General features: G+C 33.3%; 1 protein-coding gene across 1 annotated transcript in view; it reads left to right on the forward strand.

Annotated features, from left to right (window-relative positions):
- Positions 1 to 21658, forward strand: part of USH2A (usherin) — a 707317-nt gene that overhangs the window by 99363 nt on the left and 586296 nt on the right. The window contains exons 9-10 of the mRNA XM_025892244.1: positions 11530 to 11725; positions 15095 to 15225. Of these exons, the coding sequence (XP_025748029.1) occupies positions 11530 to 11725; positions 15095 to 15225 (327 nt within the window). The remainder of the gene's footprint in view (positions 1 to 11529; positions 11726 to 15094; positions 15226 to 21658) is intronic.

Below are 21658 nucleotides of genomic sequence, written 5' to 3' on the forward strand. Positions count from 1 at the left end.
ATCATTGTATTACCACAAATGTCTGATCAGTCTTCTCCAATAGTATTACTATTTAATTTATGCTATTAATTTCAGCACCTAGAGGGCAGCTAAGTACATATTTTCTGTGGGCACTTTAATTATATGAGAATTTGTAACCAGGGGAAAGATAATTACTGAGGAAAGAATTGAAGGATAAATAAATGAAGATTTCTGTCTTCTCAATGGCAAGGCATGGTAATTGTTTGGGGTTTGCTAACTGAGATTACATAATAATCTATAGGTAAAAATATGCTGGAAAATATTGCATTTATCTTTAAACTTTTAATGTTACTATTCAAATAAATACTAGAAACATTGAGATACAGTACTTTAACATGTCATAAATGTAAACAATCTATTAGATCATTCATTCATGCATTCATAAAACATATTGATCACCTATCATGTGCGAAGCACTGAGCCACTTTCTGTCTAGATTCTCTATGCAGTTGGTGGTTTCATCTGTGCTCTCGCACACCCGCACCCGCCCAGTCTGTCGTTGATAAGAAATTCACAAGTTTGTCTAATCATACCTTTGTGATTGGAGCACTAGAGCTGCATAGGGAAACTTCTATTAGAAAAAGTAGTTGTAAGAGTACATTGAAGTTTTTATGTTTATAAAGATGATATCTCTATCTAGTAGACAAAAGAAATTATCTTGAGACTACATCATTTGAATTACAATTGAACTGCTACATCCAAAGGAAAGAGGAAGCTGTGAATAGAGCTGGAGGACAATTATTATTATTAGAGATTTAGGCTCTTAAAATTTCCAACATACTGATCTGATGAGAAAGGAGTAATTTACAGACTTTCAGAAGATCTCTAATTCATTTATGCCATTTGGGAATAGTTGAACAAATTGCCTCTTTTAGCTCAGTAAGTAGTACCATACTGACTTCTAAAAAGTGAGCATTTTATAATTTTTCACTTTGGAACAGATTGCATTCCTCCCCTTCCCACACAGGCAGGGGCTGCCTACATACCTCTGATTTTTCCAGCTCTGGGTAGGTAGGGGGGGAGCGTCTCCAACCTTGGGTTTCCAGGACTCTGTCATTCCAGTTTAGGCTCTGAGCAGAAGGAGGTTATTATGGACAGTTAGCCATAGTGGATGCACTCAACACCTCTCTCCCTGGAGATCATTTTCTATCCCTGGAGCCAGCATAACATGGTGATTAGGAGTGAGAGTTCTAAAGGAGAACAAAGAGAATATTATACATACAAATACACACATAGATATGTGTACATATATATATATATATATATACAATATATGTTTTTCATGTATATGTAAATTGAGTGCCTACTATGTGTGAGGGCTTCTAGGCACTAGGAATGTTTTAATGAATAAAATGCAACAAGCACTGCTGTCCTTATAAATTTTTACATTCTATTTTATACTAATTGTCATTCTAGTAGGTGACTTAAGAAAATTATTGTTTTTTTTCCTATTCCTCAGTTTTCCCAACTGTAAAATGGACGTAATAGCAACTCATACTTCATAGGTTATTGGAGAGATTTAGTCAGCTGGTAAATATGAATAACTTGGGACTGACACCATAACATATTGGCTATTCTTACCGCATGAAAAGCATTGCCTAGATAAAGACGTTTGTGGGAATTTTACTACCGAGGGTAGAAAAGGAAATCATTTTCTTTCACTTTATTTTTTTGCTAGAACCAGGAATGAAGGAAATGAATTCACTAATAGAAATGAGCTCTTGTTGCATCACCCATTCATTGGTTTATTCACTCATTTATACATTCATTTGTTCATTCCCTTACTCAATAAACATTTATTGAGCAATTACAACGTTTCAAGCATTATGCTGTGGTTGATTACATCAATAAAATCTAGTTTCTGATTGAAGAAGCTTAAGAGTCAAATAAGGACAACAGATAAGTAAGTAAATTATTAAAATAGTCCATGATAATTGTAGTGATTTAAAAAGTATAGACAATATGCTATTTTCTCTATAAATGTTTAATAAAATAAGGCAGCACCTGTAGTTGTCCTTTGTGCCCCTAAAATTTTAGTCTGTATGTTATGTACTAGACTTAAGGAAAAATAAATATTTCATTGTTTACCATTACTGGGGAATTAACTACTTCTTACAGATTTTCCAAATATGACTTTATTTTTAATTTAAAAGTTTTTAAAGTTTTTTATTTATTTAAGTAATCTTTACGCCCAACGTGAGGCTTGAACTAATAACCTAGAAATCAAAAATTGCATGCTCTTCTGAGTGAGCCAGCCAGGCACCCCTCCAGATGTGATTTTTAAAATGAATGTTTAAGAAGCCATTCCATACATTTTCTGAAATAATTCAAAAGCAGATAGTTCACTTCTCTGTTTTTTTAATCTATGAATGTTGAAGACAAGCTGTTTTCTTGATGATTCATGGTCATTTTTCTGAACTTGAGTTTTCAAAGGGCATTGAGTCTGTTAAGTATGTTGAGCAGTTCTGTAATTTTCAGGAAGATTCTCCACCCCCGCAACCCGTGCACCCCTCCCACCAGCCCTCCCAGGGATTTGATGTATCTTTGGCTAAGAAGACATTTTCTTCTTTCTTCCTTCAAAGATACATAATGGTCATTAAAGACTGTTGGATAAGTGACTGAATAAATATAAAGTTCATATTTTCTCTGTAAAGTTGAAGGTATTCCTAAATAATGGATCAAAAGTAAGAGTGATGGGTGTGAGTTGGTACAAATACTTTAGGACCTGTGGATTATTTTTTGGAATATTGTCATTGCTGGTGTATAATGGTAACAAAAGAATTCTATTCCAGTTTAATGATCCAAAAGACAGAAATACCATTGTGTATTATTAACAATATAATGCAATAAAATAGATTTTTATTTGTGTCTTCTAGATTCACTGATTGTTCTATGACTATGCTACCTGAATATGTCTAAGTTTTTGGCTGCAACTTCATGGGGTTGATTAGTAGCCCTTAAGAAGCTATCAAAATGAAAACAATTAAATGAATCAGTAATAAAGGTCCTCAACCCTGATATACCAATTGTTTAAATCTTATAATCTGAGCATCCAGGGACTTATCAGGGGAATCCAGTTGTTAGAGAAGAAACCATAATTGAAAGTGACAAATGATCCACTGGAGATTGGGAAAACATTAAATAGAACACCATCTGGTTCAGAAACTGCATTAAATATACACAAATGTTCCTAGGTTTTAAATAAAACTTTAAAAGTCATTGATAGAAAAGATAGAAAAAAATTGGAAGATTTCAAAAATTTACTCATAATGCTCATAATTTACTCAAACATTACTCTATTTTGTCATGGTTCTCTGGGTTATCTGGAAGGAATTGTAAAGAGACACAATTATGAAACTAAAAATTTAAGTTTCATGAAATTTTATAATCAAAGAATAGACTACAAAGTATTGCTTGTCTTTTATCTGTCTTTGTAAACCACACAAAATGATAGTAACACAGCATCGTCCTTAAGATCAAAGGCTGATGTGTCAGTGTGTCATTTAGTTCTGTATCTTTTAAATCACATTTTACAACAGAAATTTCAACTGTCATCTCTCAAAATCCTTATTAATCTCATTGTTTGGAAACATTTATATCTGTAAAAAATTCATACTGTTTGCTGGTAATTCATAAACTCAGCCTACATTGTACTTGAAAAGATAATCATTTTCTCTGTAGTATCTTGCTGATCTGTGTATAATTTAAAACTGGAACATTTTAATTTTCTTAGCTTTTCTTTGTGAAGTGTTACATGCAAATTATGTATAATTTTCTTGTAACTATCCATGCAGTTGTATTTTATTTGCCCTCCATTTTTAATACATTAGTAATAAATGCATCCTGTGGAAAAAATAAACTTATAAAAAGTAAAGTCATCTATAACTTCACCACCCATAGATAACTTTGGCAAATGCTCTAAGTTTATATCCTTACAGATATTTTATTATTGTTATTATAAGTCTGTATCATCTGCCTCTATCTTCTTAAAATTGTAGCCTCTATATCCATATCCACAGATGAATCTACCTCTCTAGAAAATAGGATTATACTTTACATGTTATCTTTAACTTGGTTTTTAAATTCAAACTATATTTTAAATACTTTTCTACATTTATATTTATAATTTTTTTAAGTTTCAGATTTTTATTTATATTAAATACTATATTGTAGAAAACTCCAAGTTTTGGTCTTATATGGACCAAAAAAAAAAAAGAATAATAAACTTTTGCTTATATTTCACACCAATTTGGACAAGGTGATGTCTGTACATTTAACACTCTTTTCTCAAAATATATGTTATCTAGAGACAAAAACCCTACAAAACCTTAATATATCTGGAGGAGACCTCCAAAGGATATATTTCTATATCTAATCTCCCTCTTGCTATGAATTTCCATGTCTTGTAAGTACCAATGGCAATTCAAAACTTAAAAGTGAAGCACTGTAAAATAATTACTCATTATATTTCTTTGAAGATATATGGCATTTTCAAACCATTCCCTTTGGGGCATTGTATCCTTTTCTCCACAATTTAAAAAAAATCTTTCTCTAATAGTTGTAGAAATGTACTTTTCTGCATTCCCACTGGAATTATTGGGTTCAATGGAGTATCCTGGCAGGTGTGAATAAATTGCTGTCCTCGGACTAGTGTCTGCTCTGGCTTTTTCTACAAACTCTTGCCATCCGAGTACGATAATATATATTTTTTAAAAAGTTCAATTTGAGAGTTGTGAATGATAGCTATGCTGTTTTCTTTAAGTAGAGATAAAACGGTACCAATATTTCCGCAGGGTTTTTATTGTCCACAGAAGGGAGGCTAGCCATTTTCAATCACAGCTAGTTGGTAGTACTCAAGGCACTCCATTAGGTCAGTGGCAAATTCCTCTTCGATTTTAAATGTTAAAAAAAGCCAGGATTGTATCTTTGAAGCATTGCTATAGTAATTAGCGTAGTCTCATTTTACAAGTCTTTTTGATAATGGCTCTTAGGTTAACAGTAAAGATAAAATTTTAATGAGATTTATTTTTTCGATGACAATAAAAAAAGAAATGTGTCTTCATAAAAATATCAAAGGCATTCTTTTGCTGGATTTACTCCACTAACTCATGTAGGCAACATCTCAAACTCAAACAGCCGGCAGTTGCTTTGTAAGATAAACTGCATCTGTAATCAGTATGACAGGACCACAGATTCTATATCATCCCTTCCACCACCTTTTATTCAAGAAAGCATAAGTTGACTAATAAAAACACCATCACTGGGTGAACAAAGTTGTCAGTACAAAGACTTTCAAATGAAGTAAAAAAAAAAAATAGGCTTCTGGCATCGTCTTGTAGCAAAATTTTGCATTTGGCCAAAGTTTTGCAATGGAATAGAGTTTTTTTAAAAAAAAAATTGGAGATGAGATAAATTGCATGGCTAATTGACCTGGGGAAGAGAACTTAATGAGCTCATTTCTCTCCTCCGAAGCCAGGAACTCAGAAAGTGAGTTTTCATTTATTCTTCCATTTATCCAGTTAGAACACATCTCCCCCACAGTTAAGCCCACTGGAAGAAGTGATGGTTATGTGCTAATGATAATCTGTTGGCTCCTAGGAAGTGAGTGTAGATAAGGCCTTCTCTGTACTACAGCTACAGATGATAAAATTAAGTAGAAATGGATCTTGGTCATGAATTTCTCACTGTTCCATTCTGTAGGTTACATCCTCTAAATCAGACCATGCATGATCACAGAATCCCCTGTTAAATGTCATAGTTAGTACATTGAGCCAGGGCAGTCTTATATACTGCTGGTGTCACTCAAACTTCAGATCAACACCAATGTTGGATTTTTACCCCTCTCTTCCTCTTTTCCCCTCCTCCTCCATCTTATAACTTCCAGATTTTGAGTATGTAATATGTGCCAGGTTTTGTGTTGGACATTATTTAAATCTTACCACTTATCTTCAGATTATTTTGAGTCAAAAACAATTGAGATATTGAGTTGAGTTGTCTTCCTTTTAGAGATGAGGAAACTGAGATTCACGGAGGTAAAGTGGATTCAAGGACTGTCTGTCCAGTGATATTTTTCACGTTACTTCATCTCTTTAACCCTCAGTTGCCAGTCTAACAAAGTAGTAGGCCATGTTGGCTGAAAGCTTACCGTATGAACTTCTGCTAAGCGCTTGGTCTTTACAGCAACGCTGTGGGGCAGGTGTTATTGCCACCATGTTATAAATGAGAAAAATAAGGCTTAAAAAGGTAGAATTAATTATGTGAGAGCACAGGGCTAGCGAATCAACAAACAGAAATCAGTTGTGAGATATTTATATGACCCAAAGCCTAAAGGAGTCAACGAAATAACCCATGTTAAATGCTTCATAGAGGGCACAGCACACAGAGAATCTGCATTTCATGTTACCTTTTATAGCTAGTGGCAGCACCAGTAATTGAATTAAAATGTCTGACTTCAAGCTTACGCGTAATATCGAACATTGGATTCTATATAATTTGATTGGCAATTGGTTGTTGCTGGTGAAAGAAAACTTGAAGAGGTTAATTCCTCCACTTTTAATTGTTTTGGGGGCAAAGAGCCATAACTGACAGCATTCTGATTCTGACTGCTACCTATCTTTCTTTTGCAAAATGACTTTTATATTTGTACGTTGGTTATTGCAAATCACCTAATAACCACCAATTCTGAAGTCTTTACATAACCTTTCCCTATTTATTAATTGTTCCCATTGTTCCCCTCTCTACATTTTCTTGAGAATGACTACTTTGGATATTAATGTTATTGTCACATGTGGATTTTCAGTTAACAGCTTAGCAATTGTCTCTTAAGCTTCTGTGTAGATGACACAGGGAGTACAAAAGTCAATAGCTTTCAATTACTGGAAGATACATGTAAGTAAACCAATAATTTTGGTTCAAAGCGATAGGAGCATGGTCAGGGTATCGAGAGCTATGGAAAAAGAGAAAAGGTGCAGCTATCCAAGCCCAAAGGGCGAGAAATGGTTTTGGGGAGAAAGAATCTTCATCACTCCAAAAAGAATATGATACCAGTTTTTAAAAATTGACCAAAATGGAAGAGTGCACTTGTTGCCAATTATTGGAATGCAGCATTACATGATGGGAAAATTGTGATATTTCCATTCTCATTTTCCCCTCTTTGTCTTTTGTTTTCCTTTTCCTCAGCTAAGTAGAAAAACTGTGTGCTTTTCTGCTAAAAATTTCAGAATACCATAAAAGCGTGACACATTGACAATTAAATTCTTAAATATTTTTTCTTTCTGACTTTAAAAATATTAAGGGAAAAAATTGTTCAACTATGAACTAGTAGAGGAAAATAACTGGCAAAAATGCTTTTGACTGCAGTTTGTCCCAATGATGATTATGAAATGTGTCAAACTATTCTGAAATATTAAGCATTTATTGCAGAAAATAGTAAAAGGAAATAAGCTTTGTTGTCCAAAATATCAAAATAGTTTTTAACGGTCTTAAAACAAATTGCCTGGGATCATTATTATGAATAGATAGGGAAACTTTTTGAGATGTTACATGGTTTGACTCTCCTAATTCATAATTTAAATATATAACTCAAAAAAAATGGACACTTTCAGAATTCATTAAGTATTTTACAAAAAAAATGGAAGAGCAAGAAAAATAATTCAGAAATTCTGTTATGTATGTATATATTATTTTTTAAGGATTTTATTTATTTATTTTAGAGACAGAGAGTGTGAGTGGGAGGGAGGGCAGAGGGAGGAAAGAATCTCAAGCAGACTGCACTGAGAAGGGAGCCACAATGCAGGGCTCGATCTCACAACCCTGAAATCATGACTTGAGCCAAAATCAAGTGTTGAATGTTTAACTGACTAAGCCACCAGGTGCCCCTATTATTTTAAATCTTATTTTGAATCAGTCATACTTTATATGCAATATAACTTGACAAATTATAGTAGGTTTTAGGGTATGTACAAAATATGAATTTTCTTTCTGATCATTCGGATATTAAAATTAACTTGATAAGTTGAAATACATACTGATTCTCCATTAAAATGTTACCATTAATAACGTTGAGTTTATTCTAAGCATGCAAGCATAGATTCTGATTAACTTACTAACCTATATAAGAATTTATATTTTCAGTAGGTTAAATATTTAAATCAGGACCTTTAATAAAATGGACACTATATTTATTATTTTTTATATAAAAGCATCTTGTTATTTTGGAATAGATACTTCTTTAAAATGATAATTTACCTGAGATAGTCAACATCATTAGACAGGTTGTAACTTTAAAAACATATCCACTAAATTCAGAAATAATACAAATATGCTACCATCACGACTATGTGATATATATTACCTGTTTTGCTGAAAATTTTGGCCAACAAAGTAGAAGTGAAGTAGAAGAAAAAAGTAAAGAATAAGTATATATTGAAAATTATGAACTAAATCCTCACTATTTGACTGGCAAGAGAAAAATGTACTTAATATATAATAAGATAGTTAAAATCAATAAGAAAAAATATGCAAAATACAAATGAAGTTTCCTCAAAAAAGATTATATTTGACCAAGAACCAGTTGAAAAACATTTAGTTTTACTAGTAACCAAAGACTTACATACTAAAACAGTGATTAATATTTTTCTTAAAATCATGAAGAGATAAAGTTTTAAGTTGAACAGAACACAAAATGGACATTCTCAGATATTTCTAGTGGTGGGACTCTGAATTTAATTTTTTTAGGAGGAATTTGGCCATATTTAACAAAATCTTTAAAAATACTCTTTGTACAATTCTAATTTACATGAATTTCAGTTACCATAGTTAGATAATACCAATCCTCCAACAACATGGTTCAAGTATTAGTTATTATGATATATTAACTGTGAGTAATTGCATAAAGTACAGATTTAGCTGCTGGCTCTTCAGTCTACAAATTACTCTGAAACAATGCTTTTCATGATCAGTGACCATTCGTGACTCTTCTTTCAAAGTCTGTTGGGGATTGGTCAGTGCACATCCATTCAAAGAAGCCTGTAGTTGAGCTTCTTCCTAGTCTGTCAGTAATAAACCCATGTGACATTTCAGAAACACAAATTCAAAAAAGGGGAATTGAGCATTCCTTTTTTCACAGAAGAAACAGCTGACCAGTCCTGCCATTTGAAAGACTTTATGTATGCAGCTAGAGCAATTCAACAAAGGCTAACTTAAAAATGAGGACAGTGGTTATGAGGAATAGGGTGAAGATGACATTGAAAGCACAAAGATTGAAATGATGGAAACCCATCCATACTTACAAAGCAATATGATCATTTACCAAGGCATAGACAGGATGCTTGCTCAGAATGGAAGTCATAGAATAAGAAAGCAAGAGTGATTCAAGCTACTCAACTTTTCACAAAGAAATAAAAACAATTTAATTCTCAAAGTTTCAAATGTTAACTTACAGCCTACTAAATGTTAGTCTATTATAATTTTTATTTCCTTTCATATTTATAACTCACAGTAAGAACATTTTTAAAGTTTTACCTTCACCTATTCCTTCTTTGATGTTCTTCGTTTTTTTACGCTGATCCAAGTTTCTGACCTATAGTATTTTCCTTCTCTCTAGAGAACTTTTAACATTTCTTGCAAGGCAGTTCTACTGGCAACAAATTTCAATTTTTGTTTGAGAAAGTATTTAGTTCTCCTTCACTTTTGAAGGAAAATTTTGCAGTGTACAGAATTCTAGGTTGGTGGCTTTTTTTCTCTCAACAGTTAAGTATTTTGCTCTGCTCTCCTCTTACTTGTATGGTTTCTGAGGAGAAGTTAGATATAATTCTTACCATTGTTCTTCCACAGGTTAGGTGTTTTTAAAACTCTGGCTTCTTTCAGGATTTTTCCTTCACCTTTGATTTTCTGTAGTTTGAAAATTATGGGCCCAGGTATAGATTTTTTTTTTTCAGTATTTATCCTGCTTGGTGTTCTCTAAGCTTCCTGGATCTGAGATTTGGTGTTTGACATTAAATTGGAGAAATTCTCAGTCGTTATTGTTTCAAATATTTATTCTATTCCTTTTTCTCTTCTCCTTCTGGTATTCCCGTTATGTGTATGTTGTAACTTTTCTAGTTGTCCCACTGTCCTTGCATTGTCTGCTTTGTTTTTTCAGTTTTTGTTCTCTTTGCTTTTCAGTTTTTGAGGATTCTATTGCTGTATCGAGTACCTCAGAAATTCTTTCCTCAGCTGAGTCCAATCTAGAGGCTCATCGAAGGCATTCTTCGTTTCTGTGTAATCTCTCTCTAGCATTTCTTTTTCTTTTCTTTTCTTTTTTTTCTTTTTGGATTTCCATCTCTCTGCTTACATTGCCCAACCATTGTTCCTGCATGCTGTCTACTTTATCCATTAGAGCCCTTGGCATTTTAATCATAGATGTTTTAAATTCCTGGTCTGATAATTCCAACGTTCCTTACACATCTGATTCTGATGCTTGCTCTTTCTTTTCAAATTGTGCAGTGGTTTTTTGTTTTTGTTTTGTTTTGCCTTTAGTGTTCCTTGTAATATTTTCTTCATAGACAGATGTTGTGCCTGGTAAAAGGAACTGCTGTATACAAGCCTTTAGCAATGTGGTGAAGTGTGGGGTAAGCACTCTATAGTCCTATGATTAGATCTCAGTCTTTTTGTGGGACAAGATGACTGGAGTGGGCTGGAGTTGGGTATTTCCCTTCCCTAAGTCAGGCTCTGATAATACCCCATCAAGTTAGGCTCTGGTTCACTAATTTCTCCTGAATGCAGATATTAAGAAGTGCAGTAAGCACTGATTTATTTCAAAATGGTTCCCTTTTCCTCTTTCTGCCAGAAGTATGAGGAAATGTTCCCCTAAGATTTACTGTGAGAACCTGGTCAAACTCCTGGAAGTAAATCTCACAAAATATTTGGGAGCCCCCATTATAACTAGGTCCCCTTGGAGTCATCAATTCTCAGACTTGTTCCTACTGAACTTCCCGCAATTTGTTAAGTACAGTGAGATTTTTTCCCCCTCCTTTGGAAATGGTTCCCAAAGAAGCTTCTGCTAGTGAGTCTCTGCTTTTGTCACTGAGACTCCGTGTTATCTGTCAGTCTGTCCTTCCAGTCTTGGGGACAGTTTGTCCTGTTTTTTCCCCTTAGCGATCAAGAAGAGTTGTTGATTTTTCTTTTTACTTGTTACGATAGAGTGGTGACTCCAATCTCTTTACTTGTGGAACCCCAAACTAGAAGCCACGTTTTAATGTTTTGACAAAAAAATTGAAGATTATTGAACAATAATAACTTTCCTCATTGGTTATTAAGATCATTTTGCATAGTTTCATCTTGTATGGACACTTACCATTTCACACTACCATGCCTATAATATGCTAATTTCTGATTTATAAAACATTTTTTCAAAAACATTATTGCTGGCTTTTAACTCTTTGATATTAGTTTTACATCTAATGCAAGTGTCTGTTACATAAAGAATGCTTTATATTTCTTTATTGTTCTGTTACTTTATTGTTTCAGTGTGATCACTGCTTGCCTCTTTATAACGATAAGCCTTTCCGCCAAGGTGATCAAGTTCATGCTTTCAATTGTAAACCTTGTCAATGCAACAACCATTCCAGAAGCTGCCACTACAACATCTCAGTGGACCCATTTCCATTTGAGCACCACAAAGGAGGTGGAGGGGTCTGTGATGATTGTGAGCATAACACGACAGGTAACTAGCAAATCATAGATAACAAATAACAAAGTCTGATTGGGCCTTTGAGGCCCATGTGCCTTATACAATGCATGTCATTTTAAATTATGTTATTGCTATCTTACTTAAGAAAGTGTTTTGATACTGTACCATATGATTTCATTCATGTGGAATTTAAGAAACAAAACAAACAAGCAAAGGGAAAAAGAGAGAGAGAAACCAAGAAGCAGACTCTTAACTATAGAAAACAACCTGATGGTTACCAGAAGGGAGGTTGGTGGGGGGATGGGTTAAATAGGTGATGGGGATTAAGAAGCACATTTGTGATGAGCACCCAGTTTTGTATGGAAGTGTTGAATCACTGTACTGTATACTTGAAAAACTAATATTATACTGTATGTTAACTAACTGGAATTTAAATAAAAACTTAAAAATGATACTGTTAGGTTAGAAAAGTAAAGCTTGTTCATTAAATCTTCATGAATCCAAAAAATTAGGTAGTTTTCAGAAATAGCACTCTAATCTTCAACTATATCTTTTCAGGAAAGTTCTATTTTTTTTTTTTAAGTACAGGCCATTTGATTAAACCATGAGTATATTTTGGAAGACTCAGGAATTGTTAGTTTGAGTATGTATACCCTTAAGTTTCTTTGTGTGACCTTGATCTTCCATTATGTCTGGATTTTCATGTAGTGATGTTTATGTTCATTCAGATTTGGCACGGATCCCGGTAATCTGGGAACACTTTTTAAAAATGCTAATTAAATGCACAAGATGATTATCAAAGTCTTGTTCTAAAAGCATACAGCATTTTGACTCATCATTGAAAATTACTGTTCTCTGAAGGGCTGGTATATTAAAAGCAGAAATAGGCAGTATCTCAATTTGTAAAATATAATGGCCCAAGTCTGATGGATTTGAAAGTGTACCACTCTGAAGCATGAATGGATTTATTACATAATTATTGATGACCTAAAATATCACCAGAACTTGGCTAGGTGCTGGGAATATAAAGACGAACAAGATAATGAATTTTCCTGTCTTTGTGTGGATTATTACATAGTAGGAAAGGCACACTTAAAGGAACAATTACAAAGTTGTCTGATGAGTGCTAAGATAGGGCAAGTGCAGCAGGAGTTAATCAGGTGAAAGAGCAAAAGGGAAGGGAATTGGGGGGGTGGTGACAAAGGTCTCTAGTAAGAGTAACAGATGTACAATGGCCCAGAGGAGAGAGGAACATGGCACCCTGAAAGAACTGATGGAAGGACAAATGGAAGATTGTAAGAGAAGGTGCTAAGAAGGAAGGCAGGGGCCAGATCTAGAAGGCTCTATGAACCATGATGAAGAGTTTGGTTTCTATCCTCAGGTGAATAGGTGCCACTTGAGGGTATTTTACAAGAAAGAGACATAACAAGTTTTGTGTTTTTGAAAGACACAGCTGTTATAAAGTGGAGAATGGATTGAAGAGGGCCAAAAGTGGTTTGGAATACTGTGGTAGTCCAGGTAAGAAATAATGCTCGAGTACATTTAAGGTGGTATGGATAGAGAGAAGTGGATCCAAGAGATATGTGGAATGGAAAGTGACAGCATTTTCTGAGCAAAATGTAGGGTGTAGGAACGAAAGAGTCAAGACTCAATCCTAACATTCCACTTTGAACAACAGGGTCAATGTTGGTGCCAGCCATTGAGATAGGAAACACAAAATGATCAAAGCTTAGGGGGAAAATGGCAAATTCTGTTTTGGAAATGTTCACAGTATTTCCAGGAGACATAGGAGAAACTTTTGTGGACAAATAGAAACTCCTGAAACTCTTCTCTTAAGATAAACCTTATTGTGATGCCTCAGAATAGATCAGTATCATCTATATACTTTAGTGGCATCATCTTTCCTATTAGATTGTAAGAAAGCTCTGTGAAAGGGGTACAATATGTATTTGGCTTGCTACTGTAGTTCTCAGCACTTAGCACAGGGTTTAAAATATGGTAATCACTCAATAAATATTCATTGAATGATAAATAAGGAATTTCTAGATTAGAGATAGAAATTCAGGAGACCTCAGCATATGCAAATAGAAATATTCTAGAAATATTATAAATTCATTTAATTTTTAATTAGTCCATGGCCAATATCCATCAGAATGTGTTTTTCACTTGATTAAGTTATTTCTATAGTCTTCTGATATTGAGCCAATTTTAGTAATATTCGAAGACAGTAGAGTACATAATGTTTAAAGGGGAATTGATAGTCTTGAGTTTTATTTCAGCTTCTTTCAGTGGTCTTATATGCTACTCACATTTACTTTAGAACCCCCCCATAGTACAGATATTTTTTAATATATAAAATGGCAAGAGAAAATTTCTAAATAATAAATTGTAAACTACAAGAATTACCTCATATTTCTAATATATCTAAACATAATCAATTTCTACTTTGCTATATGAAATAAAAAATAATGGCCATAAACAGAGAAACATTTGCTTTTAATAATGTTAACTATAGACTAATATATTTAGAACGGTGTCTTTTTTTTAAAACAAGATTTAGTTCTTGAAAAATATTTTTTTATTTTTTTTTTATTGGAGAGAGAGTACAAGCAGGGGGAGCATCAGGTAGAGGGAGAAGCAGGCTCCCCACTCAACAGACAGCCTGAGGTGGGGTTCGATCCAAGGACCCTGGAATCATGACCTGGGCTGAAGGCAGCCGCTTAACAGACTGAGCCGTCCAAGCGCCCCTTGAAAAATATTTCTAATACTGCATGCCAACTTGCTTCCAACTGTATAACCATCATCTACCTCACACATAAACATTTCTCATATTTGATTTATTTATTATTTATTTTTTAAAAGATTTTATTTATTTATTTGACAGAGAGAGACACAGCGAGAGAGGGAACACAGGCAGGGGGAGTGGGAGAGGGAGAAGCAGGCTTCCCACAGAGCGGGGAGCCCGATGCGGGGGGGGGGGGGGGCTATCCCAGGGCTCTGGGATCATGACCTGAGCCGAAGGCAGACGCTTAACAACTGAGCCACGCAGGCACCCCTCTCATATTTGATTTAGATTAAGTGCCTAGTCCTAGAAATAAAGAAAAGTTTTAAGTTTAGAAACAAACTCTTTCAAAATGTATGGGCCCCAACAAAGCAGAGCTTTTTAGAAGTGTGGTATTATATAACAGATGGGAGTTTAATGAAGTAAAGCACAGTTTGTAACAGGTTCATTGTTTCATATGCTCTGGATCACTAAATTGGCAGGTAGAGATGAAAGGTGCATTAAAATGGACGTCCCGAAAATTATAGAATTCCCTCAAAGGAATACAGTCTTTAATTTTGAATTATGCAGCTGATTTTAATGAATTGGAAGTCATAACGCATAACCTTTCTCTGACGCAGGAAGGAACTGTGAGCTATGTAAGGATTACTTTTTCCGACCAGTTGGTGCAGATCCTTCCGCCATGGATGTTTGCAAACCCTGTGATTGTGATAAAGTGGGCACCAGGAACAGTGGCTTCCTTTGTGATAAGGTGAGTTTTCAGTATTGAAGGTAAAGAACTGCTCGCTTTCAGAAACTAATTTGGGAGATGTTCTACCAGTGAAATTGAGGTCTGTATTTATCAGGAAGTCCTAAGTGTGTGTGCATTTGCTTTTCTAAGAGAAGGTTTAGAAGTGCTCCCGTGCAACTTTTAATATGAAATATAAGGCTATGTATGTAGGTGGTCCTTCGCATATAAGAAAGGCTTATTTTATTTTTAATTTTAAAATTGTGGAAAATATTGAGAGGGAGGTGATTCCAAGTAAACTAGGAAGTGAATTGAGTATATATATTGGCATTATTGGTGAATTAATATTAGTAAAAGTTTTAAATAAGAATGGTTTCCCTCCTAGGTTCCATAGAAGATGGTATAACAAAGGTCACTTACACATAGATCCAAATGGAAATTATGATAGTCCTACTTCTAAATTTCTTACTCCAACCTTATCTCTTAACAATACAATACAATGGATTTTTATAATTTTATACTTGCTTTTTTTACTGATATTACAATTACTGATGTTTGTTTGACCTGCCTGAACACAGATTCGAACTGACCTGGGCCTGTATAGCATACCCTATCTCAAGTCAGAAAAAGCAGCTCTGTATTTAAATGTGGTATCTTCAGTGGGAGCTTTTTACCTGTTCTGATAATACTAATATATAACAATATATAAAGGGCAAATTTACTTTAAAGAGTCAATTCAGTGATTGTATTAATTTTTAATAATTACATATTGCCTTGTAAATAATTGAAAATGCACTGGCTAGGAATGTAAGCCTACTATCTAGTCAAAGAAAAAAAATTTAAGTTACAGCATGAAGATACTAAGTTCAAGGCAAAATATATTGGTCTTATAACTTTCAGGATACATTAAAAACTGCTTCAGCAAATAAAAGCCAAATACAAAGTAGGCCAAAATAAAGACTTGGAGAACTTCAGAGTGACTGTAGTGTGTTAATAAAAGAACATTATGTCTTATTGGAAAGCTGAAAAGTAGAAAAATCATTAACAAAGACAATACTATTTTTATTTTTTGATATTGAGGAACTAATGTCTTAGAAAGTCATATTACAGTTTTACATATTTTGATCCGTAAAGACTGTATCTTTACACATCTCCTCTTTACAAATCTGCCAAGAATTTTCAGCATGGATGTCTTTTGCTTGATATTCAAATCTCAGCTCAAAGATCGATATATCTTTTAAGATATCTTCACTGACCACACAATTAGAGAACTTTTTCAAATCACTTTCTTTTACATTACCCCATATTATTTCCATTAAAGCCTTTATGAAATTAATTTACTTGTCTTTTTCTGTCCAACATAAACAGAACAGTTTCAGTAATATATAAGTGCCCAATAAATATTTGTTTAATAAATGTTGATTGACTGAAAAGAGATTCTGAGTACTGAAGCTCATAGTCAGATGGTCATTTAGAATGGTTATCACAATATGAGCATTATATAAAATTTTTACTTAAATAATTTTTCTCCCTGAAAACCCAAGGTCAAGTAACTTTGGTGTATAGTACTGAGAAAACTGTGAACTAAAGTTCTACTTCCCAAAGTCTCATTTACATGTCTGCTTCTAGAAAAAATTCACTTCAAGTATACTAATATACATAAGGCAGACACAAAAAGAATTGTAAAACTTATACCATGCAAAAATTAATCAAAATAAAGCAAGACTGACTATATTAATATCAGGTAATGTGGAGTACAAACAAATAAAATTTCCAGAGACACAAAGAGATATTATGTAATGATAAAAGGATCACTTAAGCACAAAGACAAAGAAATTCTAAACATCTATGTACTAAACAGTAGAGTGGCAATATATGTGAAGAAAAACAGAACTGAGAGGGTAGATATTAAAGAAAAAGGAAACTTCAGTCTCTCAAAAATTGATAGGAAAAAGAAAATTATCAAGAATATGGACCTCAACAATATCTCCAACCAACAAGATCTCATATGTAATGAACAGTCCACTCAACAACAGCAGAATAGATATATAATACACATATACCAAGATATCGTAGGACATAAAGCAAACTTCAATAAATTTGAAAGAATTAAAACCATAGAGAACATGTTCTTTGACTACGGTGGAATCAAAATATAAATCAAAAAGAGATAAACAGCATAATACCCTCCAATTCCATCCATGTCATTGCAAATGGCAAGATTTCATTCCTTTTGAAATAAGTCAGTCGGAGAAAGACATGTATCATATGACCTCACTGATATGAGGAATTCTTAATCTTAGGAAACAAACTGAGGGTTGCTGGAGTGGTGGGGGGGTGGGAGGGATGGGGTGGCTGGGTGATAGACATTGGGGAGGGTATGTGCTATGGTGAGCACTGTGAAGTGTGCAAGACTGTTGAATCACAGATCTGTACCTCTGAAACAAATAATGCAATATATGTTAAGAAAAAAAGAAGAAGAAGAAGAAGATAGCAGAAGGGGAAGAATGAAGGGGGGGGATATTGGAGGGGGAGACAAACCATGAGAGATGATGGACTCTGAGAAACAAACTGAGGGTTCTAGAGGGGAGGGTTAGCCTGGTGATGGGTATTAAAGAGGGTGCGTATTGAATGGAACACTGGGTGTTATACGCAAACAATGAATCATGGAACACTACATCAAAAACTAATGATGTATGGTGATTAACATAACATAATAAAAAAAACAGATAAAAAATATCTCCAATCACTTGGAAACTAAACAATACATGGATCAAAGAGGAAGTCTCAAAGGAAATTAAAAAGACAGTGAACTGAATGGAGATAAAAGTACAAAATATTAAAATTTGTAGATGCAGGTAAAGCAGTGATACAAGGGAATTTTATACCATTCAGTGCTTGCTTTAGAAAAGATAAAGTCTCAGATCAATAATTTGAACTTCCACTTCAGGAAATAATGAAAAGAAGAGTGAAATAATCTCAAAGCAAGCAGAATAAGTGATATCATAAAGCTAAGAGCAGAAATCAATAAAATTTAAACAGAAAAACAATAGAGAAAATCAATGAAAAAAATAGATCTTTGGAAAGGTAAATAAAATTTACAAGCATCTTCCAAGACTTACAAAAAGAGAAAACACAGATTACTAATAACAGAAATGAAACAAGAAGTGTTGCTACACACTTTGCAGGCATTATAGTATAATAAGGACATAACTAGCAACAGGTCTACACACATACATTTTACTACTTTGGTGAAATGGAGCACTTCCTCAAAAAGTATAAATTGCCTACTCACTCAGTATGAAGTCAATAATTTGAATGGTCCTACAACTATTAAGGAATTTGAATTCATAATTTAAAATTTACAAAAAAAAAGGATCTCTAAGCCCAGATGGTTTCACTATAAAATTCTACCAAACATTTAGAGTAATTAACATGAGGTCTGTATCGATTACAACAAAATCAAAGAGGAGGGGTGACTTCTTAACTCATTTCATGAAAGTATTATCCTGATATCAAAACCAGACAAAGTAATATACAAATTATTATGGAAAATGCCTATCAAAATCCCTAAAAGATCTTTTTGTAGATATAGATAATAGGATGCTAAAATTTATGTGGAAATATTATAAGATATAGTATTTTAGAAATGTTTCATAAATATATAGTATTTTAAATATTTTTATTATATTTATATATTAAAGATAAAATATAGTATTTGCTTATATGTTTTAGTGTAGCTAAAATAACTTCAAACAGGAGAATAAAATGGGAGGAATCACTCTACCTGATTGCAAGGCTTGTTATATAGTTATATTAATCAATATTGTATGGTGTTGGAGGAAGGATAGACAAATAGATAAATGTAATAGAATAGAGAAATCAGATGTAGTCCACATAAATATGACCACTCAATTTTTGATGAAGGTAAAAAAGCAATTCAGTAGAGCAAAGATAGTCTTTCAACAAATGAGCCTCTAGCACTTGCATATTCACAGAAATTAACACAAAATGAAGTACAAATTTAAATGTAAAATGTAAACAAACACAACTTTTAAAATATAACATAAGAGAAAATTTGGGGGACATAAGGCTTTTTTGGAATCCTTAGACATGACACTAAATATATAATCCATAAAAGAAAAATACTGATAAATTAGGCTTCATCAACATTAAAGATTTTGCTCTCAAAAGAATCTCTTAAGAAAATTGAAAAGGCAATAAGGAGGGAACTGTATGTAATGAGCACTGGGTGTTATATGCAAAGATGAATCACTAAATTCTACCTCTGAAACTAATAATACATTATATGTCAACTAAATTGAATTTAAATAAAAAAAATTTTAAAAATGAAAGGCAAACTACAGACTGGAAGAAAATTTTTACAAATCACATATATAAGAAAGAAACTATATCTAGAATATATAATGAACTCAACATTTAGAAAATGACAAACATAAAACAAAAGTGCTATCTAATCAGAAAATGGCCAAAGACATGAAGAGACACATCACTGAACAGGGTATGCAGATGGCAAATAATTCCAGGAAAAAATCTTCAACATTTTCCATTATGGACATGCAAATTGAGACTACAATTAGACATCACAATGCAACTATTATAGTAACTGAAAAGTGACAATTCCAAATACTGGCAAGAATAAGGAGAAATTGGATCACATATTGTTGATGGGAATATAAAATAGTGAAGCCACTCTGAAAAATAGTTTGAGTTTTAAAAGAACAAAATAGACATTTATCATACAACCTAGCAATTCCACTCTTGGGCATTCAATCCGGAGAAATGAAAATTTATGTCTGTAAAAACCTGTACATATATTTTAATAGCAGCTTTCTTTATAATAGTCAAAAACAGGAAAAAACAAAAAAGTTTCTCAGTGAGTGAATGGGTAAACAAATTGCAATACATCTATACCACAGAATACTACTCTGAAATACAAGGAAAAGAACCACTGACATACACAACTTGGATAAATCTCAAGGGCATTTTTCTGAGTGAAAAATAATAGCCAGTCTCCAAAAGTCATATTCTCTATGATTCCACTTATGTAATATCATCAAAACAACAAAATTATAGGGATGAACAGATTAGTGTTTGCCAGAAATTAGGGATGGTGAGGGAAAAGAGATAGGCATGAGTATAAATGAATATCACAGGGAGGATCATTGTGGTGATGAAACATTTCTGTATCTTGATTGTGGTGGTGGTTATACAAATATACACATATGATAAAATGGCATAGAACTATATGAACACATTGTACAAATGTCAAATTCATGGTTTTGGTGGTGTACTAAAATTGTGTAAATATAGTCATCGGGGGAAACTGGGCAAAGAGCATATGAGACTCCTCTACTAACTTTGCAACTTCCTATGCATTTATAATTATTTCAAAATAAAATACTATCTATAAAAGAGATAGATAAAACTATCATATTGACATCATCAGGAACTAATGTTGCTTGAAGATAGTGAAGAATTACCTTAAAAATTCCAAGGGAAGAAATAGTGAAGAAATATTCAATACACACATCTAATCAAACAATCACTTCAGTATTAAGTTAAAATCTCTTTTTGTATTGATAGATGGTCAGAATGTTACCACTCATCAAACCCATATTAAAATATTAAATATACAAAATGAAAAAAATACAAGACAGGGCAGCATTAAACACAAGAAATGACAGATAATTATCCAAAGAAGTAAATATAAGTCAAAATATATTTTAAAAGAATCTAGTGGTCTTTATGGTCTTTGAAGCATGCTTTCTTTAAGTAAATATTTGATGAATTTTTATTCCTTAAATCAAATTTTTTTGTTTTATGATAAATAACACTTATATGCCAAAATGGCAGTTAATTTTGTTTATATTGGGTATAAAGCTCAACCCATAGACAAAGAATAGAAGATGGAATTTCTGGCTATAAAATGAAAGAAAAATAACATAAAATTGAATTTCTGTAGATGGATGGATAGATATAAATTTGAAGGTGACGAATTAAAAAGGAAAAATAGAAGAAACCTAACATGCATTATTGTCTCTATCTTTCAAGTAGAAAGTCAATAGATAGTGCCAGAAAACTTCCAAACTCGTTTTATGAGGTCACCATTGCCTTGACCCCAAAACCGGACAAAGATCCCATCAAAAAGGAGAATTACAGACCAATAATCCTTGATGAACACGGATGCAAAAATTCTCACCAAAATACTAGCCAATAGGATCCAACAGTACATTAAAAGAATTATTCACCATGACCAAGTGGGATTTATCCCTGGGCTGCAAAGTTGATTCAATATCCGCAAATCAATCAATGTGATATAATACATTAATAAAAGAAAGAACAAGAACCATATGATCCTTTCAATAGATACAGAAAAAGCATTTGACAAAGTACAGCATTCTTTCTTGATCAAAACTCTTCAGAGTAGAGGGAT

This window comes from Callorhinus ursinus, unplaced genomic scaffold, assembly GCF_003265705.2.
Source record: "Callorhinus ursinus isolate GAN/ISIS: 27379988/994484 unplaced genomic scaffold, GSC_fseal_2.0 scaffold54, whole genome shotgun sequence".
In the NCBI taxonomy this organism is placed as follows: Eukaryota; Metazoa; Chordata; class Mammalia; order Carnivora; family Otariidae; genus Callorhinus; species Callorhinus ursinus.